This window comes from Beta vulgaris, chromosome 8 (genome assembly GCF_026745355.1).
Source record: "Beta vulgaris subsp. vulgaris cultivar EL10 chromosome 8, EL10.2, whole genome shotgun sequence".
In the NCBI taxonomy this organism is placed as follows: Eukaryota; Viridiplantae; Streptophyta; class Magnoliopsida; order Caryophyllales; family Amaranthaceae; genus Beta; species Beta vulgaris.
The window spans coordinates 55,164,827-55,189,832 of record NC_079209.1 but is presented as its reverse complement, the minus strand read 5'-3'; the positions used below and the strand labels follow the sequence as shown (position 1 = coordinate 55,189,832).

Genomic DNA, 25,006 nt, shown 5'->3' with positions numbered 1-25,006 from the left:
CTTCAATAACCAATAACAACACCCAAAATCCAAATTAAACTTCAATAACAATAACAAATTCACCCAACAAATTTGAAACTTGAGAGTCTCAATTAATCTCATGGCAATGAGGCAATCAATAAGACAATAAGACAATAATTTCAATTCATTCAAGCATTCCATTAATTTAATTTGTAAATAATCATCTATCCAAGCATTACTTGATTACTAATTACTAAATGAATTGGTATGAAAGTTTAAGCAATTAAATCATAAATTAGTCAATTACCTAAGCAAATTCGAGTAGAAGACAGAAGAGGAGAAATGAGCAATGCTTCGTGCGAGAATCGGAGAATGCGAGTTGCGAGTTTGCGACTGTGAACTGTCGAACTGTCGGAATGCGAGCAATGCTTACCGGCGTCGGAGACTCGGAGTGCGAGAGGAGAGAGGCGAGTGGTGCGGTGTGCGACTGTGCACTCAGCCGAGTTGACGAGTTCTAAACCCTAATTCAGGAGAGAGGACAGAGAATTGGAGAAAGTCAAAAAAAACCAAGAAAAAAAAAAGAATTGGCTAAATTTTAAGGGAACAGTCTTTATCTTCCATGGTCGACTATACTTGTGTTTATTAATCGTGGTGCCGAATAACCATATTATTCAAGGAAAAAATTATATAAAGTTATCCATTTTTCAATATATTCTAGCAGAGTTAGATGTTATTTTAGATAATGATATTAGTGGTGTGAAAGCACCACATTTATTTTCTTCTTAACTTCTTGTGTTTTATATTTACGTAATCTATGATCATTCAACTGCACCTTAAAAAAAACGAATTTAGAGTTCTTAAATGACAACTTTTATTAAGAAAACTTGATGATTAGAAAAGAGTGAAAAAATAAGTGTTAATGTGAAAGAGAGCAAATAACAAAATGGTTGAAGGAGATAACATCAGCTAGTTATTAAGGACAATTGGATTTTATATCATACGTTGGAAATATATGGTCATAAAATTAAACATGACAAGGTATCTTGATTAATCAATTTTTCAATTTGGGGAAATCTAACGAGTAAATGACCCAAGTTTGATACCAAATCACTAATTGATCCTCTAGGTTGGAGGACTGCTAAACTGTTGACATCCAAATATAATTCATGTTTGGTAATTTCAAGCCACTACAACTTATTACTTTATAAACCAAAAAGAAGAAGAAAAAAACCACTAAACCTCGGGTTAATTTTTATTTTCACAGTTATTTGTCCATACTCACATTTGATTTCAATACTCTAAATCTATGTGCAAACGTCAATTAACTTAGTTGATGAAGTCTTATAAATGTAGTAGTATGTAAAAACTAGGACCAAATCTCGTATACATGTTGCCTTTAAAACTCAAGATATCTATCTGTTCGTCCAAGCTCAATACACCAGATATGCATTGCAAATTCACTATAAGTTTCAATAAATATAAAAAATGAAATATACATACAACTTGTTCTTTACCACTGAGATCAAACAATAAATGATAATGGACAGAATTGGACACACTACTATCAAGATTATTAAGTTACCAGAGAAAACACAAGATTCTTGGGAGTTTAATTTTTATGATCTTTTAACTACTGCTACAGCAAAATTGGGATGATATGTAAACTCTAACGAGATCTTAAGAGTCGAGTCAAGGACTCCAACACGGTTAATCACATTTAGAGCAATACTGTTGCGCTCCGCGACCTGTTCAATGCATCGGAGTTCAGCCATCTTATCAGAGTCACTAGCAAAACTCTTCTTAAGTTCCTTCACAATCTTCTGAGCATCTTTGAAGTGATTATACATAACAAGTGTCTACAAATGAAGTAAAGTTAGGCTATGTAGTCCAAAGACAATCACAATGCAAACTGAACCAAAGAAAGAAAAATTAAGCAGTTATTGTTCAACAGAATACTCACAGAAAGTCGAGCTTGGGCAGTATAATCCTTGAACGAATGGTAAGAAATGTGATCTGGTAGGCAAGCTTTTTGTAAATGCTCGAAGTGTTGAGAAAATCTCTGCAAACGTGGACACCAGAGATTTCATCAGTATAGCTATTTACTATTAGTGCAAGGAAAGGGTTTCGTGGTAAAAAATCAAGCTCTTGAACATGTGATATCGAAATTCAAAAGGGAAAAGGGCAGCAAAAACAAAAAAAATAACACATCAAAACAAATAACATAAAAAACCACCTCATATTCAGTATTAAAAGGGCCCACATGCTGGAAGAGCTTTAGTTCATTTCTGAGCGCAGCAAGCATCTGCAAGATCTAATTCCAATCAGTATTAACTCTCAAAATAGGTAAGCCATGAGTTCTCATAACACAGATGAATGAATTGCCAGTGGTATATAAAAAACGAGGGCCTTCTTCAAATTGGTATAAAACAATCCTCCAGCCACTTCAAGGAATAAAAACATTGGCGGGGACATAGGATGATACGAGCCCAATCTTTCATACATGTACCGTAAATATGGGGCAATTTTTTCACACCTTTTTTCTCTCAAATTCCTCTTGGTTTTCTTATTCCCTTGCTACTCCTCTACTTCACCCTGGCCCAGTTCACCCAAATCTGAAGCAATCCACTTTTTCCACATTCCTAAATTGCCAATTTGTCATATTGCTAAAGTTCAAATCGATAAAAGCTTTCCAGAATGTCTTATCACTCTTTACCAGAATGTCTTATCACTCTTTATAAATCGTCTCCAACATCTTACACCATTTGCCAGTCAACTTTGGTTGTTGCTTTTACACATAAAATCACAAAGCGTATATGAGGAGTCAGTGAGAAAAGGAAAGAACTTGAGAAGATGAGGAGGATCGGGAAAACCATGGAAATCAAGAAAACAGAGGGGTGGGAAAGGGGGGTTATAGCAAAAAATTTGCTCTATTTAGTGAGATCCAACAATAACATAGGCCCATATAATACCAATCTGGTTATTCAGCCACGCACCATTTGTCAGTTTTTGCAGGCCTTAAAGTGGCAAGAGTTTTTTAATACCAATTTGAAAAAGACCCTTCTATAATACCAATCTGGTTATTCAGCCACGCACAGACTGACTGATCAGCAAAACTAGCCAACTTACCATTGCAAGTCCTTCAGCAAGACAAATATAACATTGAAGCAACATTACAGCTGGCGGGATGCGGTAATCCTTTGTATCCACCACCGAGTCTCTTTTTTTCTTCCCTTTACGTTTAGCTGCTGAAGGAGGATAGACAAGTCAAATGCAATGGGAACGAAACTGCAGCCGAAAGACCAAAGCTCTGTTTGGTTAAGAAACTACTCTTTAAAATCCAGAATAGTTAAATTTTTATTTATTCTTTAGCTTATTAATATGAAAGCTGAAGATATGGTATTCCTAGTCCTTGGTGAATTGAAACAGTTACTAAAAGAAATATATTGCAAACCAAATATTTCATTTCCACCAGCCAAAGCAGAAATGAATTATAACCATACTAACTATAGCGTAACATTGTTTAGATTTTATCCATCTTAAACCCCACCAAAAGGAGCATAAAACTGTACATTACACATAACAAATAATTAAGAACCAACACGTCAACGCTAAGCAACTTCTTTGTTGCAATGTAAGTATGAAGTTACAAGCTTTGAATTTTCAAAACACATGAATACAATGTTAAACTCTACTTAGATCATACTGGTGAAACATTACATATTGCAAACACATAAAAAACGTCATCAATCACCACAAAAATTGTTGCAGCAAATGTAAATATGTAATTCTACCTCATTATTTAGAATACTTATATCTTCAACAAACCAATATCTTGATTTTGAATTCTCCGTTTAAACTTTAAACCCTTGAGCCAGAACTAGATATCACTATGCCATGCGATGAAAACTCATAGAAGGTGTAAGCTCACCTGAGTCAGCAGCTGACAGCTGCTTCAAATGTGTTTTCTCTGCAAGCTTCACCAGTACGACATAAAGGTACCAGTATACCATGCAATACTCATTGGAGGAATATAGATCCAAATCAAAGCCCAAGGAAAGAAACCGCAAAGCAATCCAATAGGTTTGCTCCTCCACCCAAATGAGAACGTGTCTGGCAAGTCTTATGCATACATTCTGCAAACCAGCTAAAAGGACATCAATATCTATAAAGATTAATCAACCAACAAAACCACCTGATCTGTTTTCTTTCTATGGCTTTCAAATTTGAAGATGGATTGGGGTCCTGTAGAATTCATAACCCCCCTAAAATTACAGAAATTTATCAAACTGGGAAACGGGAACCATTCACAATCCACAATGAGAGGTAGGTTCCTTTGGTTCTCTAAACTTATCCTGTAATTTCCTAAAAAGTTAAAAAACACTTCAAGAATCTTCAACTCTTCTTCCTATCGAAAGAAAATTACTGGAACCAAATCAACAAACATACCTCATCAGACATGCCAGACAATTCTCCAAACTGTTCCCTGAAAGCAAGTTCCAGCTGTTGCAGATCAAACAAGACAAAGAACTTAACTTCTGGTTCTACAAAAGAGTTACAGATTTATATGGGAATAGTAGCAAAGCCAAAATAGTATTTGGAATAAATTTCAAGACGTATGAACAGGAAACCTATTACAATAAGCTCAATAAAGAGAAACCTGAGCATAGTGCTTTGCCCAGGAGGAACATTCACAGTTAGGAAATAGAGAATCCAGATGTTCTTTCATACAGACACCTCAAAAGAGCGTGTTATTAAAGATAAAAGACAAAAAAATATATATAATAAGAGATCATGTGAAAGTTTTACATACTATTCAAAAGTAGAGATGGATTAATCATTAAACTGACATATACTGCCCAAATTATTTACACATGGTTTATCAACCAAATTTCTCCGCGTGACTAACAAGGAACTCTCTATGCCTACTGCCTACATGGTCAGGCCCAGGTAGAACCAGCATTTCTATGCCTAAGGCCTCGGTTTTTAAAATTGTAAATGGCCATGGAAGACAGAGAAACAATGTTATGTTCTTTCAATTCCATGGAAGTTCAAGCTTCCAATATAATTAAATCGGCATGGAATGTGTAAACTTTCATATTCAACTACTACCACAAAGAAGGATAAGTTCGCCCGTCATTAATAGAGCTTCGTCATTCTATACGCTCTATAAGGACCTGTCATTTTCGAGGCTGAATCATGCTAATTTCTACAATTTACCATTGTCATTCAAATTCAAGGAACGTCATCTTTACATTCTTAGTCCGACTAATTAAATTAAAAAAACAAGTTCTTATTGGAAGTAATGGGAGAAATATGATTTTCCTCATCAATATACAAAATTGAAGGGGTCCCACAGACAAAGTTCAGCTCTTTGTGCTTACAATCATGAGCAACTTAACAGTCATGAGCTTTAAATATTCACATACCTGGACATAGATAACACGCCAATCTTGTAAGACTTTTCCAAGTTTACGCCTTTGCCATGCAACATTCGTGCAAAGGATTCTGAGCAAATTGATCAAAAACTGCATCAATTAACCATACAGCCCTCGTTAAATCATGCAAGATAACTTACCGCTCTAGTTTTAGAAACGAAGAAATTGTGATTACAAGTACAGATGGATTAATAGTTCTTTTAATCTATGCTGAATAGATGACTATCATGATGATGAATGAAATTACATTGTCTACAGCTTATAGCACTAATTGATAAACAGTGAATTTTCCACATGAAATGTTTGAACAAAGAGATTCTAATACAAAATTTGATCCAGGTGATAGGTGTTGTATGTAGATCTGATACATTACCTGTCCTAACTGTACAACAGCTTCATTCTTTTGAATATCAATGTCCTTCATAGATTCAGGTAAAGCGGAGGCTTTACAGATGACAAGAAAGATAGGATCCCGCCCATATAACTTCCCTTCTTGAAACAAGAGAGCCTGCAAACAAGTCAATACTGTAAGCATTCATGTTAATAAAAAATCTCCCTATGCCCTCCACTTTCAGAAGCATAGACATCCAGAATTTTGAGTAATGCATAAGCAATCATGCATATAATTGTATTGGACATATTCTGGTGATGCATTTTGAATCTCAGAGCTCTTGCTGAGGGCTCCTTTTTCTCTATGGTAGCATGTGGTGTCTGTGCGTGTACAAGTCTCTCTAAGGAACTCGGCAAAATAGCCTTGTAACTTTGGGAGAAGGGCAATCCCCTCACAAAGGGGGTCGAAGTGACGAGTCCCGGGTTGTGTGTTTGTGTGTGTGTGGATTGTAAATTTGGATACAAACAACAGTTGTGGAAGAACACCCATGTTGTGGCAATTCCACCCAGAAGGTAATGGGTTACTCCTACAGCACATCCTTGTACAATGCTCAAGGCTCTAGGCTGAGTAGCAGGAGCAACTTTAAATTAATTATGAGCCCAAACGATGGATGGGACCTATTATGGGACATACAATGCATTACAGACGTATGATTATTACGCTTCAATTGAGTTATTCTATTCCACCTTCAAGTAGTGTTCGATCGATTACGTATTAATCAATATTCGATTGATTGGTCTGAGGTTATTGACAAAAAAGATTTGTCTAAGTCACTTCGTTTCTTTTTGTTTAAGTTGTTTCGTTTCTTTTTGTCCAAGTTGCGTCTCAGCTTTTCACTCAAAGAGTTTAAGTCTGTTGGTTCCACAGCAGTTCAACTGTCTTGGGCTCTCAGCTGCTATGAAGCACAGGTACGCCCTAGGGGTGGTGAATCGCATACCGGGCACGGCAAGGATTCGTCCCCAGACAAAACCCAAAAAACTGGGTACATTGAATAACTTGGGTACAGCTGATTCAATTCCGGGTATGTCTTGGGTACGTTTCTGGTCAAGGTAGGCATACCTGTTTAATGTCTTTTAGAGAACAAAAGTCAGATCTAGGGTTTTAGTTTTTCCCCAATTTGGTTTTTGCCTCTCCCTCTTTCACACAGCCCCTTTTTCTCCTTCATCCTTACTAGCCATCAAGAATCGCTGGCGACATAAGCCTCTCCGGCCACCAGAAAGCAGCACACGAAGGCCGAAGCAGTCGGTAAGTCCCCTGTGCCTCTGCTCCTTTTTGTCTCTCTCCTCGAGTTCTCTACTCCTCTCCTCCTTTTTCAGTTCTTCTTTTTGTTTTTCTTTTACTTTGTTTCTTTACTTACATTTCTTTTTTCTTCTACTTCATTTCGATTTCTTTTTTTTTTACTATGCTTCTTACAAGTTACCAGTACCTTAATACAGTACTCGATAGTAGCTCAATGCCTTTAAGCTTTTTCTCTTTTTTTCCAGTTTAGGTAGTCGGTAGTAGCACGTGTGCTATTGTGCTTTATCTACTTGTTACTTTTAAGACATTAAACTTAGTTTTTATGTTATTTTGGTATTTTGAAGAGCTGAGGTATGAATCTTAATTATGTAATTTCTCTTTTTTCATTTGGACGAATCCATGCCATACCCATTTTTGAAAATTTTATTTTTGCGGTAATCTGTCCCCATACCCGTTCCCAAATCTGACTCCGTAGTCAGCTGAAACAACATAGTATTTGATTAATGGTATCTTAACCAGAATATTGCAGGCCCGTTTTGGAGTTATCTGTGTCCCATGGGCGAACTACAAAATGGGGCCCTAGTTAATAATCGATAAAAAAAATTCAATTTCTAGAGTATGTAATGATTAAAAAAATTATTATATATGACACTTCTTATTACCTTTAAAGACCATATATATAATAACAAACATCAAAATTCATACAAAAATTAGTGAAATTACAACGTTCTTGTGTAATTAGTAGAATCTCCTTAAACAGTTGAGTTCTTGGAATATCAAACTAGTGAAAGAACAACTCAGGAACCGAATTTCCAAAGTAAAGGATTGAGAAAAATAACATAAGAGAGAAAATTAATGAGTATGAGATGTGAAGAACAATGGAAGGAGTATTTATAGATAAATTTGAAGCTTTTAACCCATTGGTAATTGAACATTTGAGAAAATCGTTCTTAAGACAAATCATTGTCAAGTTGTTTGTAGATTTTCGTCAAAATTTTTGCAACTGGATTATAATTGGAGAATAAAATGAAAAATAAATTTCAGAATTAAATTAAAAAAAAGAAGTGGGAGAATCGAATAAGTTTGGAAACTGCCAAATATTGGAAAAGAAGTGGATTGAAGAAGGATGTAGATTCAGCGCTATTCTCGGCGGTCGGCAATGGGGTAGTATTTAATAAACTTTTTTAATAAAATTTTCCTTATTTTAAGCCTTAATTAACTTAGGCTTTGCATTTTGGGGCCCTTGGCACATGCCCCTCTCGCCGGTACCCAAATTTGTCTATGTTCAGAGCAGGATTTAAGGGAGCTTAAGAAGAATAATCCTGCTGCCAGTGTAGAGTATGGTAACACTTCTGGTTTCTTATGGCTTCAGTGGATTAAAGTTTAAAAGCAGTAAAATACGGTGGGGGGGGGGGGGGAGGTGGCTGTTCCTAAAGTGAAGGGATGAAAACCTTGTGAAATCCAGTACTCCTGAGTAATAGCCATGTTGTCAATTTAAATTGCGGATACAATATGAAATAATAGCTAGCCATATAAAGAACTGTCACTCCTTGGGTGGTCTATACTCTGCAAAGTTAATATAAACTTCAGGCAAGTGTTGAACACAAATTTTTTGTGTCACAAGGTTTCTGCAACTGTGTCTAATGATGTCACTAAATGCAGCGCGATATGTACAAAGATGTCTTGGAAAAGATAAGCCGACAGCAAGAATTTAAACTGATATGAACATCAGAACATATGTTCAGACACCGGTGAAGAATTGATTTGTAAAATTCTGTGAGAAGCTAAAGCACAAAGAAGGATACACCAATGCACCATTAATAAGCTATGGCCTATGTGTATTTTCACTACACCACTTGTCACAAGGTATATCCCATGTGCTACTCCTTGGATAGGCAACTAGAGATGCGTAATAGTTGAACCTTTGCCAACTATGCCCGAATCCTTTGAAGCTGCTACCACTATCGAAGCCGGTTGCCGAAGAAGAGTGGACGTAAAAGATCATGCACCAAGCGTAAGCACTGAATAAGTGTTCTAATCGTGAAGGCCATCAATTGACAAAGCAAGTATGTAATTAGACTCTCGGTATCAAGGGTAAGAAGGTCTCCACGAAAAAAGCTATTGACTTTTCTTTTAATTTTTGAAAAAAAGCGCCCCATGATTTAGTTATTTTTGTAATGTAACATCAACCCCCAAAGACATTAAGAAAGAAGATTTCAATATAATATTGCCTACTATCAAAATGAAACTATGCCCTTTCTGTTAAAGGGTTACATTAAGAACTCACCTGAAGATGTGCTCTGGCAACAAGATCTGGTTGAAGTTTTTGGAATTCAACAATAAACTGCAAGACTTTTTCTAGCAATGGGTCCAATGAGAATGAACATATAATGTCTAGATCTTGGAGAAGCTTTTTGAAATATTCCAAAGCCTGGTCAAAGAGATGAATTTTAGAATAAGCATAAGAAAGAGCAAAGAAAAGGAAATTTTCAGTATTCTTTACCATATCCCAACTTAAAGTTTTAATTGCACGAGGAGGAGCAGGAGCTGATGTTCTAGCGTTTAAATTGGCATCAAATCCAACAGGATGACGACTAGAAGCTGTAGTTTCCACTGGTGCTGCATCTTTGCATGTCAAGCATCCTATAGACCTCAGGAAATCAGCAGATTTTCGCATGTGTTCCACCTCTATTAAGCAAGATGATATATGTTTTTTTGCCAATTCAAAGCCTCTGCCTTGGGGTCTCCTCATACACATAAGAATGTGGTAGTAATGCTGCAATACACAGTGAAAAGTGGATCCATTACATAAGTTGTTAGAACTAAATAACTTGTGCAGCCATCAAACTATCAAATTTGTGCAAAAGCATACTTTACATTCCAAATAATCTGAACAAATTTGAAATGGAAGGATATATATTTTTGCAAGCAACATATAAAAGATTCTTTCTAGAACTTCTTTAGATTTTTTTTACAAAAAGAAAGATAAAAGGATAGTAAAAGAAACGAACAGCAGAAAGATGCACAAACATTTTAACTACAATACCTCATGTTGCAAGTGTGAAAAAAGAAAGAAAGCAGCTATAGTCAAACTAGGTGAACAATATGTAATTCAATGGAGAATTTACTTAAAGTTGAAAAAGTAAAAAGGCAGGATATATCAGGTAATAACAGAAAAGACCATCCATCCTTTCACCTGACCATTGTCTCTGTTCAGTAATTTTGGCTCTTACCATTGTGTCCAATCCATAGAATCATAAACACATTGCTCCAATTAATGTGGTACATGAATACAGATGAATCTCGCGGATGGGTATGCAGTCACACATCAATATCTGGTGGTAAATCTTTGAATACTCGCAAAACCCAATTACTAATCCCAGTCACAAGCAAAGCTATACAAAGGTGACAAGTACAACAATGTATCAAGGTTAACCCTGTATAGCTTATCAGAGAACAGATCCTCTAGAACGGGAAGATGAAGTTGATGCTACAGTTGACAGCCACATGACATAGTTCTTGGAGGGTCGTAATTTCTTCTTCTCTTCTCTCTCCTCCAACTTTCTTTGTGACTTCCACAACCTCGGTGAACTTCGTCCCTGCAATTAATCATCAATTGCCTCCAAATGTTCTCCTTCTTCATAATCTTACCATACCGCCGCTATTTTCAACTGGCAAACTGTATCGTCACCGTTTACATTTCTGGCGGTGAGATCTTAAGAATACCCTACAGGAAATGGTGAATCTTTTGAGGAAATTGGTGAATTTGGGGTCAATTACAGCATGTATTGGTGATTAGGAAAATAATCTTAAATTGATCTGAGATTGATATTACTTAGACTTATCCCTGGATAACATCGAAAATTCCAGTAGTAGGGCTGTTGGGGAAGGCAGACAAAAAAAAGGAAGGAAAAAACTAGAGTTAATCCTATCCATAGACCGATATTTTAGCCACGTGCTGGCCAGTTATTCGTCAACTGGATCATCCCATTCTTATTAGAACTGGAGAGGATCCTAGTTCAGCTTAACATAGCCTAGATCAATTAGGAAAATCAAAGAAACAAGAGTACTAAGTTAGTACTCTTGTTTCTTTGATTTTCCTAATTGCTCTAGGCTATATTACCTGGACTCGTATACCCATGTCTGACACGGGTACGTGTCCAACAGTCCAAGTGTCTAACTCGGCTATTTTATGACAAGTTGCAATGATTTTGGCCCAAAATGAAGTGTCCATGTCCACGTCCGAGTGTCAAGGATCTGACACGGGTACTTGAGGTGAATTGAAGAGTCCATGTAACTAAGGTACTAACTACGAAGCCTCTCCTTGGCATTAAACTTATGAACAGCATTGGTCATTTTCATCAGAAGGTTGTAGGCCCACAATCCATCAGTCCTAACCATATAGGGATGCTTAAGATGCCTAAATCAAGTGAAGATTAATAGGAAGCCTTGGAGACTAACTATCGTTGAAGTATTGAACACTAATCCCTAAGTAAAACTTCAATATCCTGTCCTTGCGCTGTGTGGATACAACAGAATTCAGACTCATGTAGAAGCAGCTCTCAATTAATCATTGATATGAAGAAATGAACTCCACAAGCCTCTTCCTCAAACCTAGTCTTTGTACCTACTTATTCAGTCGAAAGAATCAAGCCACTTATGCCAAGCTATAAAATGGTCACACAAAACAAATTATACATCTTGAATTTTTGTGAGAGAAATAGAATAGGGAGAAGACAACATGATGCTTTGCTGAGTAAAAAACCCTACTTCTCTAAAGCCCAGCAGTCAAGGAACTCTATCTATTCCGATGCAGGCTTGCCAAACGTTCAACTAGATCTCAAAGTTCCCAAAATTTCATGTGTAGGCACCCATAATATGATTGACTTCCTCGAAAAATGCAATTTAGTCGGCACGCTAGTTTGTTCTTATACGGTAATTTTTGAATGTTTTAAAAACCATAAATCTGTATGTGTTTATACTCGTCAACATATTACTTGAACTTGAATTCGTATACCGTAGAACTTGGAAAGTAGCATGCTTGATCCTTCCCTCGAATAAGTAGACAACAAATAGAGTGTTCTCTTTGGTAGAGATATTTTTCGTCTCAAGATATGCATCAACATCAAAAATATCAGAAAAATTATTGAGTTACATGTGTTCTACTGCAAGAAAATTATAAACTAGAATTTATAAGCTGTAATCAAGAGATGATACAAAAAACATAGCCATAATATAAGGACACCTCGACTCCTATGCAACAAAAACTGAAGCACAAGTAAAGCATCCATGCAAATGCATTTTTTTGTAAGTATTCTGTAGAGGGGAAACAAATGGAACAAGAGTGCATAGGTTAAGACCTTACGAAATCGTAAACGGCACAACAGAGCTCGGCAAAAACCCTCCTCCAGATCTGGATTAGTTTGCAATGGTTCTTGATCTGCAATCCCGGCCTGATCATGTTAGAACTCAGAAGTACCCAAAAGGCTACTCATAACTTACTTTTGACACTTAATATAGGTTTCGGTAACAGTGAGCAAAAACAGTACTGCAGCATGCCTCTCAAGAACTGCTTCATCAGCTCGATGTTCCAAAATCAACACATTACTTAAGAACATATAACAAAAGCCGATTAAAAGAAAATTTACAGTTGTTTAAAAATGGCACATTCTCTGACAGACTGCTCAAAGCCTCAAACAGACACAAAAAAATTTCAGAGAATTTTCTAAACTTATATTACCAACAGACAAAACAGTTTGACAGCTAACTCTAAATTTGCAAAATAGACAATTCAACCACAATGCATCCAGAAATCCGACACAAACCTTCTACTGCTGTCTTTTTGGCAGCTGGAGATTTACAAGCACGTAGTTGTCGACAAAGAGTCTCCTCTACAGCATTTAGAGTAGACAAGAATCTTTCATCTTTTTCTCCACCCAAAGGAAGACCATAAGCCATTGTGAACAAATCTTCTTCCTATCGAAGTTTACAATAAGAGGATAAGCATAAGATGGTATAATCTACACATATCCTGAAAATTACAGCACATTTGTTGTTTTGGAGAGGGGTGGGGGAAATTCCTCCCCAACCCTTGGGCCCAAATTAATAGGTCGCCCAATTGGTGGATTATTATGCAGAATAAGATAGCCCATCCAACGTAATGGAGAAGAACAGGAAAAAAAAAAAGGAAAAGTCCAAATACCTTTATGAATATAAGTAACTATATACTTTACAGAAAAACACTTAAAAGTCAGTAGTTGAACGATCACCATATTGACCGATTGAAATACTTCTGAGACTAGATAACTATGCTAATGTTAGAAAAAATGATGTGTTATAATTTTGTATGGCTCCCTAAAATTATCCCTAACCCGCCATCGGACAACATTATAGATAGAAGCAATAACACCTACTTTACTAATAAAATTTGATATCTCTATGCTATTGAAAGCCAAGTGGTTAGCTACATCCCTCTATTTTAACCCAGCTCCCAACCCCCCTTTTTCAGGGCAACATTAGAATCTAGCATCAAATTAATGCATTTAAGCACAAGATTGAACCAGAAAACTAACACGAATCTTTTAGTCAGTAAGTAAAACCCACTCCATTCCTGTTCTGTGAACCTTAAAGCCTCAAACAAATCTTCCATGTAAACAGACATTAGAAGCCCTCTTCAGGACCAAAAAACATACTTTACTGAATGCAACACTTTGACTTTTAAGCTTGTACACAACTTTGACCATTAATATCTTGAGATTTCTAATAGTATAAACTATACAAAGTTAAATATTCTGGAAGTAAATATTGAGATACATCCAACATCTTTCATAGTAAGATAGCTTATATATATTACTTAACAAAATTCTACTCAAAGTAAGTATATGAATAATGCAGAAGTCAAGAGTTGCAACTAATAAAAAACAGAGGAAGTAACACACAATAATAAGGTTCTAGGTCCATTTGCTCTGCTACTTGGATGAAAAATGGATCTCCATGACTATACTAAAAGCATTGTTGATGATTATGTTTGTATTAAACAAAACTTTGACTAATGCCCTAACGATTCTTATGATTTGGCATCATAACAGTATAACCACATTCCAACTTTTTTACGAGTCCAAAAACATATAACTTTGTGCTAAACAAGCACAGAGACCAAGGCTTAAAAAAGTAAAAAACAATGGGTTCCAGAAGAAATGAAACAAAAGATAAGGTAGAGCTAGGACAGTTATTGAATGAGGTCTACCCAATGCTAGATGGAGAGGCGTATAATAGATTGATATGAACATCATGTCCCACAATAACCAGAATAGGTTGGGTAAAGCCGGATCTAAGCGTTCGCTAGGTAAGCGTCTTGTAGTAAGAGGAGTAGTTATGAACCCTGTAGACCATCCCCATGGGGGTGAAAGGGAGGGCCCCAATTGGTAGAAAAGCCACAACCCCTTGGGGTTATCCTGCACTTGGAACAAGAAGTAGAAAAAGGAATAAATACGTGATAATTTTATTATTCTTCGAGTAGCAAATATGAAATAAAATGAAAATAGAATTCGTTTCTCGACTTCACATAAAAAAAATACAAGAGTCATGAACTGTGAAATGTTCATTAAAAAATCCTTTTGTAGCGAATCACTTATCAAGGGACATCTTAACACTAAGGCGGAAAAAGAAATAATAGTACCTTGGTCACGGACATCTACCATTATACCCATAATGATTGGCCACACAATTGCTATCCATTGGGCGAACGACGGAAACTGAACCCACGCATGGTGGATTCAAAATCCGCTGTTAGTTCTTTCCTTTGATTAATTATTGACTACTAAGGAGCAATAACCAATTTCTTGACAGAACAAGAAACCAACACCACCCCTTTATTTCGAATAACTCGTATACACTAACTAAAAACGAAAAGTTATCCATTTGTACATAGAGCTTCTATAGCCGCTAGGTCTAGAGGGAAGTTATGAGCATTGTGTTCATGCATAACTTCGACACCATGGTTAGCATGGTTAATGATATCACCCAGGTATTAATTACACGATCTTGACTATCAACTACAGATTGGTTGAAATTGAAACCATTTAGGTTGAAAGCCATAATATTAATACCTAAAGCAGTATACCGAATCAGCTATCCTTCATCTCACACACAGTAAGGCAATTTCTATTAATATTGAAATAAAGTACTAGAGAATTTCTTTTTTTTATTTATATAGAATTTTTTTTCAAATACAAATAGTATACAAGTTCTCTCTATGATTGTATTGGTTTCAGACTCGAAACTGATGATCGGGGAAAGGGAGAATATGACAAGTTCGTTTCTATCTAAACTCTGATAGCTTATTGCATTAACTAGTTTGAGTATCTTATTGCATTAACTAGTTTGAGTAGCTCATTGCATTAAAAGTTGGTAGTTCCTTTACGCAACAGCTCCAACCCGTGACGAAAAGCACATCCTTCTCCCCGTGTTGTCTGTTATGTAATAATGACGGGTTGCATTAAAAAAATTCCCATTATATCTCTTGTGTCAATTGGAAAAAAAGGGAAGACAATGTAAAAAAAACATGAACAAAACAAAGAAGGGAAAATAGTGGAATACACATGACTTGGCTTCCTAGTTGGGTGATGTTTATGATTTGAGTCTATTTTATATTAATAATGGCATGGACATTTCATGTTTAAAGTCTTTATTCTTTATATAACCGAATCAAATGATGGTTCGGTCATAATATGTTTGAAGAATACTTCTTTAAGAAGAAAAAAAAAGGAAAACTAAGGTTATAAACCATCAATGTGGATTTTCTCAAAGAATTCAAAATTGCATTCCATTCCATGCATTTGTCACCGCACGTGAGCACATCCACAATTTTCTTCCATGGCTCATTGTGTTAGCCAATTCGACCAGCTGGTGCCTAATTTTGTTAACATTTTGTATAAAAAGTGTTTGCTAAAAATAGATGATCGTTATTAGTGGTTAGCTAATGGAAGATGCAAAGTTACTTAAAATAACGTACATATAAATATATGATTTACCACTTATTCATCTTATTTTTAATAGGTAAGACTTATTAATGATATTTCTATTTATATATATAAATAATACATATATATTAAGAAATTAAGATATATGTATTTTTCTAAATGATATTTTTAATAGGTTCCTGTTGTACTTCATATACTTATTATGTGAGTAAAACATTCTTGCATTCCAATTTCTTCAAGAATACATATTCAAATGATTGAATTTGGAATCTAAACTAAGACTCCCTTCTTTCCTTTATGTTTGATACTATTACTATTTACTATTTGCATGCATATTATGGCAAGAGGATAGTGAAATGTTGTATGGGGTAAAGTAAGGAAAAATGGAGGATAGTGCCCAGAGATAGTGCTATATGAATAAAGTAAAGAAAAGTACATAGTGACATCCTTTTTTAATGAAAAAGAAAAGAGGAACGTGAGATAAAGTCGGGTAAGTTACAGTAAAATTATAATAATAAAAACATAGCCAAAATGGGCGAGAAAGATTGAGTGTATCAGTGTAACCAACTTAAGGGAAGAGACTGCTACAGATTACTATGCAAAATCAATATGACTCAAGGCAAAGATGCCGGATATATTGATGTATCGATCTCCAAGGCAGAAAATCAAATACAACCCACAATACTTTCGAGAGGATTGTGGAGCTCTCCCAATGAGTGATTCTCTTTGTAGTATATTTTCTGGATGCTTATAAAATACTTCTACCTTCCTATTTATAGTCCACACTGGACCTCCACTAACAACCTTCTGAACATTACCTCTCCACTACTAACAAACTTCCTGTAGTCATCATTATATTATTTAATTACAAACTGTAGAATTCCCTTTCTACCCTCTTAGATCTTTTTAGTCCGCCTAGCATAAGTGAACCTGATGGGAGGACGTGTAGGTGGTGTTGCATTACCCCCCTCCCACACTGCCACCTTGTCCTCAAGGTGGAAAGAAGGGAATAGTGTGAGGAGAGCCTGGTAATCTTCCCAAGTTGCATCAAACTCTGGGAGACCCTTCCACTTGATCAAAACTTCGGTCAGAATACATGCACCATGAGGGACCTTACGAACGCCCATAACAGCCTCCGGTTCAGTATCTATGACCATGTCGGAAGTCAGTTGAGGGGGAATAGGAGAAGGTGTCAGGGCTGTACCCACGGCCGCTTTGAGTTTAGAGACATGGAACACATTGTGTATGGTAGCAGTGGGGGGCAACTGTACCTTGTAAGCCACCTTGCCCACCTTTTGGAGCACCTCAAATGGTCCATAGAACCTAGGCGAGAGCTTTTCATTCACCTTCTTAGCTACCGAGGATTGCCTATATGGCTGTAGCTTTAAGTAAACCTGTTCCCCCACCTTGTACTCCACATCTCGCCTATGAGCATCTTCCTGTTGTTTCATCCGCTGCTGAGCCTTAAGTAAATGGCCTCTCAGGTCATCCAATATAGCATCCCGCTCTAGCAAAGATTCTTCCACCGAACCTACAGCACTGCCACCCTTGGTATACTTGAGTAACTGAGGAGGGTCCCTGCCATACAACGCTTTGAAAGGGGTATATTTTGTGGAAGAGTGGGTAGAAGAGTTATACCAATATTCTGCCCACGAAAGCCAAGTGGCCCAGCTGTGAGGTCGGCCTTGAATAAAACATCTCAGGTAGGTCTCGAGGCACTTGTTGACTACTTCCGTCTGTCCATCTGACTGGGGGTGATAGGCGCTGCTCCGGTGGAGGGACGTACCTTGAGCGTTAAACAACTCCTTCCAAAAATGACTCATAAAAATTCTATCCCTGTCTGTAACTATAGTAGAGGGAAACCCATGAAGTCGCACAATTTCTTTCATAAACACCATAGCTACAGAATAGGCGGTGTAAGGGTGTTTTAGCCCAATGAAATGACTATATTTAGTGAACCTGTCCACAACTACCAGGATAGAATCAAACCCTTTTGACTTTGGAAGGCCCTCAATAAAATCCATCGAAATGTCCTCCCACACTTGAGAAGGAATAGGTAGTGGCTGTAAAAGACCAGCAGGGCTAAGATTTACGTGTTTTTGTTGCTGACAAATTGCACACGCTTGAACATAGGTGGAAATCTGCTTCCTCATACCAACCCAAAACCACTCTTGAGCAATTCTTTGATACGTTTTAAATTCACCAGAGTGTCCCCCAACCGGCGAGTCGTGGTACTCCTTCAATAGTACTGGAACAAGGAAAGAATGAGTAGGCAACACTAACCTCCCTTTGTATAACAGGTTGCCCTGATCCACAGCATACCCCAATGGTGGTGGTTGTCCTTCACGAATTGAAGTTAGCAGCTGTTGAATGAAATGGTCCCCGGCAATTTCTTGTTGTAGTCTCGCCCAATCCACCCCACACGTAGCTATAGCTGCCTGCAATTCTAATTTCCCAGCGTACTCTCTTGATAAAGCATCTGCAACTCTATTAGATGCCCCGGTTCTGTAGCTAATCTCAAAATCGTAACCCAAAAGTTTGCTAACCCACCTCTGATACTCTGGACCCACTTCTCTCTGTTCCAATAAAAATCTCAGACTCTGTTGATCGGTCTTCACCAAAAATTTCCTCCCCAGTAGGTAGTGACGCCATTTAAGCACCGCTAAGACGATTGCCATCAACTCTTTTTCATAGATAGATTTAAGCCGTGCTCTGGGGCCTAAGGTCTTGCTAAAGAAGGCTATGGGATGCCCTTCTTGACTCAAAACAGCCCCTAAACCAAATCCCGACGCATCCGTCTCCACTTCAAACACCTTAGAGAAGTCCGGCATGGCCAAGATGGGAGTAGTAGTCATGGCATGCCGCAACGTAGTGAATGCAGCTGTGGCTTCACTATTCCACCCAAAATTATCCTTCTTCAATTGCTCGGTAAGAGGTTGAGCAATATGAGCATACCCCTTTATGAATCTCCGGTAGTAGCCCGTAAGCCCTAAGAACCCTCTAAGTTCCTTCAAATTCTGGGGTACAGGCCAATCCAACATGGCTTGGATCTTACTTTGGTCCACTGCCACCCCTTCAGCAGAGATAACGTGACCAAGGTAGGCCACTTCAGGTTTCCCAAATTCGCATTTCTTGCCATTAGCATACAGTTGCTGCTGTTTCAGCCTTTCCAACACCAACGCCAAATGTTCCTCATGCTCCTTTTCATTTCTGCTATACACGAGTATATCATCAAAAAAAACCAACACAAATTTCCTCAAAAACGGTCTAAACACATCATTCATTAAGGCCTGAAAGGTTGCAGGTGCATTTGTGAGTCCGAATGGCATTACTAGCCACTCATAATGGCCCTCGTGGGTCCTAAATGCAGTCTTATGAACATCTTCCGATCGCATTCTAATCTGGTGATAACCAGACTTAAGATCCAGCTTAGTAAAAATAGAAGCCCCAAATAATTCATCCAACAACTCATCTATCACAGGGATGGGGTATTTATCTGGAACGGTTACCTTATTTAAAGCTCTGTAATCCACGCAGAATCTCCACGATCCATCCTTCTTCTTAACCAGGAGGACTGGACTTGAGAAGGGGCTGTTGGAGGGTTGTATTATCTCAGCTTGCAACATGTCGCGTATCAGTTTCTCCACCTCATCTTTCTGCACCTGAGGAAACCTATATGGCCGCACGCTAATCGGGTCAGCTCCCTCCTTGAGTATAACCTGGTGTTCATGGCCTCGGCCTGGTGGAAGGCCCTTGGGCATGTGAAAAACTCCTTTATACTCCTGCAATATTTTTTGTAAGAATACAGGTGCCCCTGTTATATCAAATCCAACCTCAGACACCCCAACCATTCCCTCCATCAAGTTACATTCCACCAGAATGCCCCCCTTCTGCTTTCTAATAGTTTTGAGCATGGTTTTAAGAGAGATTTTGGTTCTGCCCAAGCTTGGATCCCCCTTGAGTGTCACCGTCTCTTCACCCATTTTGAACTTGAGCGTTTGTGTTTTCCAATTGGTTGTCATTGTTCCCAATTTTTCGAGCCACTGTATACCCAAAATCAATTCCGAATTCCCCAGAGGTAAAGGAAGAAAATCTTCAACCACCATAATCCCTTGGATCTCCACCGCGATCCCCTTGCATTCCCCTTGACCTTGGACGGCCTCCCCGGTTCCCAACGAAACTCCAAATGTGCGTGTGGTGGTAAGCGGCAGGTTCAATTTCTCCACTATCAAGGTTGACACGAAATTATGGGTGGCCCCGGGGTCCACCATAATGACCACCTCTTGACCTTTGATTTTGCCCACCATCTTCAACGTCTTCGGGCTGGTTATTCCCATAACCGAGTTTAAAGAAACCTCCGGTAAAATTTCCTCTGCCCATTCTCCACCATGATGTTCTAGGGTGTTATGCTCCGTGGCTACCTCAATCTCCAGATCCTCTTCCACTTCACCCGTGAGCAACACACTCAACTCTCTCCTTTTACAGCGGTGCCCCGGTCCCCACTTCTCATCACAACGATAGCATAAGCCTTTCTCTCTCTTCGCCTGCACTTCACGCTCACTCAACCTCCTAATCTCCGAGATGGGTTTCGCTACAGGTATGGAGTGGGTTGTTTTTGGGCTGTTGACTGATGTGCTCCCTGCCATGGAGTGAGATACGCTGCTCATTGAGTTATTGGGTCCCCCCCTGGAATAAGCAGGAGAATTATAAGAAGTATTATAAGGCCCTATCATTGAGGCTGATCTATAATTCATTATTCCGCCCTTTTTCCTTCTTGCCTCAGCCCATTTGGCTTTTTCTTCAGCTTTTATAGCAAGGCCCATTGCATGATCCAATGACCTGGGCCCATGAAGATGGACTTCAGCCCTTAAGTCTGGTTCCAACCCTTTTATAAAATTCCCCATGGCCACCTCCTCTGTTATTCCGGTCAAAGGCGCAATTAACTCGATAAACTTTCTGCGGTACTCCACCACCGTCCCTTCCTGTGCCAAGGTAAGCCACTGTTCATGGAGGCTTCCCGCCGCCACCGATCGGAATTGTCTGAGCAGCATGTTCTTCATCTCTTCCCAACTAGTGAGGGGTTTTCGTGACTGCTCCCACTGATACCACAGTAGCGCATCTCCTTCGAAAGCTACCACCGCCGCCTCGACTTTTTCTGACTCCGTCAAACCATAAAATTTACAAAATCGTTCGGCACGTAAGATCCACCCATCTGGATTTTCGCCATTAAACAACGGCATATCCAACTTCCTGTACCGCCAATTTCCTCTAGGATTTATCTCCTTCTCCACTTCGTCCTCACCTCCGTGTCTACCAGCCCGGACTCCACCTCCTCCGGCTTCCTGGAAATTACTTCCACGCCCTCGACTCCATGTATTCTCCCTCGGTGATCCCCGGTTCAACTCAGCTTCAGCAGTTACCTCTTCCCCCTGTCTTACCCCAAGGGATGCTTGCGGTTGTCGCTCACCTAACAAGGTTCGAATCTCAGATTGGAATCTCTCTTGCTCCCTTCGCATCTGAACCACCAGTAAGTCTTGATTCTCCCGATCTCGACTGATTCTTCCCTCTAGTCGTTCTGCGGTGGTCTGGAGATCTTCCTTGAACTGGGAGGTCATTTTCTCCAAGCTCGCCGTTAAATGCTGCAATCCTCTCGCTACATCACTCACTGCCGTCGTCACCTCCGTGGTTACGGTGGTTTTCAACGACGCTACCTCCTCCTCTAGGTGTTCGATCCTCTGCGAGTGCGTTCTAGTCATCATTTCCCGGTGGTAGATCGCAACTGCTCTGATACCAACTTGCTACAGATTACTATGCAAAATCAATATGACTCAAGGCAAAGATGCCGGATATATTGATGTATCGATCTCCAAGGCAGAAAATCAAATACAACCCACAATACTTTCGAGAGGATTGTGGAGCTCTCCCAATGAGTGATTCTCTTTGTAGTATATTTTCTGGATGCTTATAAAATACTTCTACCTTCCTATTTATAGTCCACACTGGACCTCCACTAACAACCTTCTGAACATTACCTCTCCACTACTAACAAACTTCCTGTGAGTCATCATTATATTATTTAATTACAAACTGTAGAATTCCCTTTCTACCCTCTTAGATCTTTTTAGTCCGCCTAGCATAAGTGAACCTGATGGGAGGACGTGTAGGTGGTGTTGCAGAGACTAAAACGAATAGTGTAACCAACTTAAAAGAACAAAGGTGTATATATAGATAGCAAGAAAAGTAACTATGAAATCTTTAGGGTTAAGTATTTCAATATATTCTATCCAATTTAGGAGGTTCTTATAAAAATTTTGGGTTTTTCTTAAATGGTATTACCCATCTGCTTTCCTACCCCATATCTCAGGATACAATGCTAACCCCAAAATTCAAGCAGATTCTTGCTTCATCCCTACTCCCTCCTTCATCTACAACCCAAAAAATCAAAATAATTCAAACGCCCATCTCCACCTTCTAGAACACTTATGAATATGCTTGACAAAAAATGGAAGATCAAAAAAACATACAAGTCAAGAGATTGTGCTTTTGGTCTTCATGAAATTGGCTAGGGATATAAAGAGATAAACTTAACATTCAACAAAACATTAAGGTATGTGGAGATGTTAAGTACGTTACTTCATGTGTGCGTGCCTCTGAAACAACTGCTATCACGGCATTGCATGTTGCACGAACTATTCTAAAAAAAGAATGTAACAGCGGGTGTGATGAAGTACGATCAAGACGCAGAAGGTAAATGCAAGAGAAGACAGTTTGTGCCAATGAATGACCCTTGTGCCATGTGGCCTGCCATTATACAAAGACAGGAGTCAAAAATATGATTCAAATCGGTCCATAAAGGCATAAACAAAAGGCTCGTGCTATATCATTTATACCTCGCATGCAAGCAGGTGATCCATGATATCTAAAATGCAGAGAACATCCTCTGTTTTATCAGTACTTAATGGAACTGGAGCTGCGCCACCCTCTATGGCCTCGTCAATGGAATGATATTGGCCATTTTCCATGCCTGAATCCATCTTTGGGTCCATAATCTAACAACAAAAATTCCAGTATTAGCAAAGGAAAGGTACTGTTACCATTAAGAGGTATTGTACTACAGCCAAAGAAATCATGCATCAGCTGTGGAGCTATTTTGTCACCACAAATGAAAAAAATGAAACTGACAGCAATCAATTTATAGGAACCAACCAATTTCTAACTCTATTAAGTATTTATTGCAGAGTTTCGAGGCAACTAGGCAGATAAAATAGCTACAAGCCAAAGAATGATAACTTCGAAAAGTTCTACACAAACCCCCACCTAAAGGTCAGAAAGTGGAACAGAAGTATTTAACTGATAGTCCATTATGCCAGAATACCCAAAGAAAAAACAAAAAAGAAATCTTATAACTGCAGCTCATACTGAAGCTAATGCCTACGTGCATGAAAGTAGGTAATATATAGAGTTGATATTTTAGATTGACCATGAGACTTCTCACACTTTTCTCAACCATTCAAGCAATAATCACCCAAGAAAAAGGAGCAAATATGAAGCAAGCATGAGTACCTCTAAGGCAGACATGGCAGCGAAGAGACTAAAATTGTCACCATGTACCATCTCACCATCACGAAGTTCTGCCATACACAAAGAAAATGAAAAACAAAACCTGATAATGGAAATCCCCAAAACCCATGGGAGGTAAAAGAGGATAATGTAGAACAAAGCATAAATTTAACAATAAGAAAATAAACATCAAGTTTACCATAAAAGAAGTGGTTAATACCTCAGAAAGTGACATTAAAGCAAACAATGAGCCTACTTTGCACTTATAAGCATCAAGACAACATCAACAAGCATCATTATGACATTATCTGCTCTTGTATGAATTCAAGTAATAAATATATAATGAGAACACCGATGAGGCGATGCTCATACCCTTAAAAGAGAATATTAATTTTAACGTGCAGATTGGTAGACTATGTCGCCATTGAAATAAAAGGATACGTAACCTTAATTTCGATACATTAGTCTTACTTTTTCATCTACGATCAACTGCATCAACAACTTTTTTGCAATGGCTTCAGTAAGATGATAAAACCTTCCTACAAGAATATCTCAAATTTACGCCTCCATGGCAATACAATCAATTACATTACAGTGTGCAACTTAACAAAGCCAAAAACTTCAATTCAAAACAATAACTATACCATATAAGACAATCAATCAGTTCGACATAATCAAATACCTGATAGCTCATTACAAGCTTCAATACATTAATCATTACTTTTTCATCTACGATCTTTCATATCAATAATTTTATTCGCAACGGCTTCAATAAAATGGTAGCCACTATAAAAGTTTCCTACAAAAATATCTCAAATTCACCCTTTCATGACAATACAATCCATTACATAACATTACAGTGTGCCAACTCAACAAGCCAAAAACTTCAATTCAAAACAACAAACATACCATATAAGACAATCAATCAGTTCAACATAATCAAATACCTAATATCTCATCACAAGCTAATAAATTCATAACAAATTGGAAATATTAGTAAATGCAGAATCCTCAACATTAGCAAATCCAATAATCAATTCACCAAAAAATCAAAGATCTTCCATGAATTTAGAGAGAGGAGAGAGAAAAACACCATTGCAAGCGGAAGAAAGAAGATGAGAAATGTCAGCCCAAACAGTGCCGTCGCCGGAAGGTATCGTCGTCTCCCTCGTCGAAACTGTGATTTCTCTCTCCTCCTGCTCGTCCGCCATAGCCGAAGAAATTAAGGATCAATCAAATTTGATATCGATGAGAGAAAAAGTTGAAGAACAAAAATGGCGGTTGAATGAATTTGTTTCAAGTTTAATAGTAGTAGTAGTAGAAGTGATAATTGTATTTGTTCAGGTGAAAAAGGGTTTTGGTTTTGGGGGAACACAATTTCTTTCGTTTTCTACTCTCTTTGAAACATAATAATGAAGAAACTTCTGTACTTTTTTTTT

The 25,006-nt window shown here is 38.1% G+C and overlaps 1 protein-coding gene across 6 annotated transcripts; it reads right to left on the bottom strand.

Annotated features, from left to right (window-relative positions):
* Window positions 1-1,406: 1,406 nt before the first annotated feature.
* Window positions 1,407-24,988, bottom strand: LOC104901968 (uncharacterized). Of its 6 annotated transcripts, XM_048635051.2 has the most exons (17): window positions 24,661-24,988; window positions 24,039-24,106; window positions 23,571-23,638; window positions 22,898-23,056; window positions 22,641-22,808; window positions 12,852-13,002; window positions 12,387-12,466; window positions 9,530-9,802; window positions 9,314-9,457; window positions 5,770-5,904; window positions 5,388-5,486; window positions 4,408-4,461; window positions 3,890-4,094; window positions 3,088-3,206; window positions 2,195-2,272; window positions 1,922-2,020; window positions 1,407-1,817 (listed from the first exon to the last, which is right to left on the bottom strand). In XM_048635051.2, the coding sequence occupies exons 3-17, from the start codon at window positions 23,619-23,621 to the stop codon at window positions 1,578-1,580; spliced, it is 2,055 nt and encodes a 684-aa protein (XP_048491008.1). In that variant the 5' UTR covers window positions 23,622-23,638; window positions 24,039-24,106; window positions 24,661-24,988; the 3' UTR covers window positions 1,407-1,577. The 6 variants fall into 6 exon arrangements, with proteins under 6 accessions (XP_048491008.1, XP_010687905.2, XP_010687906.2 ...); XM_010689603.3 differs by lacking the exon at window positions 24,039-24,106; XM_010689604.3 differs by lacking the exon at window positions 24,039-24,106 and having other exon boundaries at window positions 3,088-3,203.
* Window positions 24,989-25,006: the final 18 nt, after the last annotated feature.

Excerpts from the sequence above, each read along its gene's own strand:
- LOC104901968 (XM_010689603.3), bottom strand. The coding sequence starts at position 24,778 with ATGGCGGACGAGCAGGAGGAGAGAGAAATCACAGTTTCGACGAGGGAG. Across the intron at positions 23,057-23,570 it reads CTGCCATGTCTGCCTTAGAG|ATTATGGACCCAAAGATGGA; the intron begins GTACTCATGCTT and ends TTTTGTTGTTAG. Across the intron at positions 3,207-3,889 it reads GCTGTCAGCTGCTGACTCAG|CAGCTAAACGTAAAGGGAAG; the intron begins GTGAGCTTACAC and ends ATCCTCCTTCAG.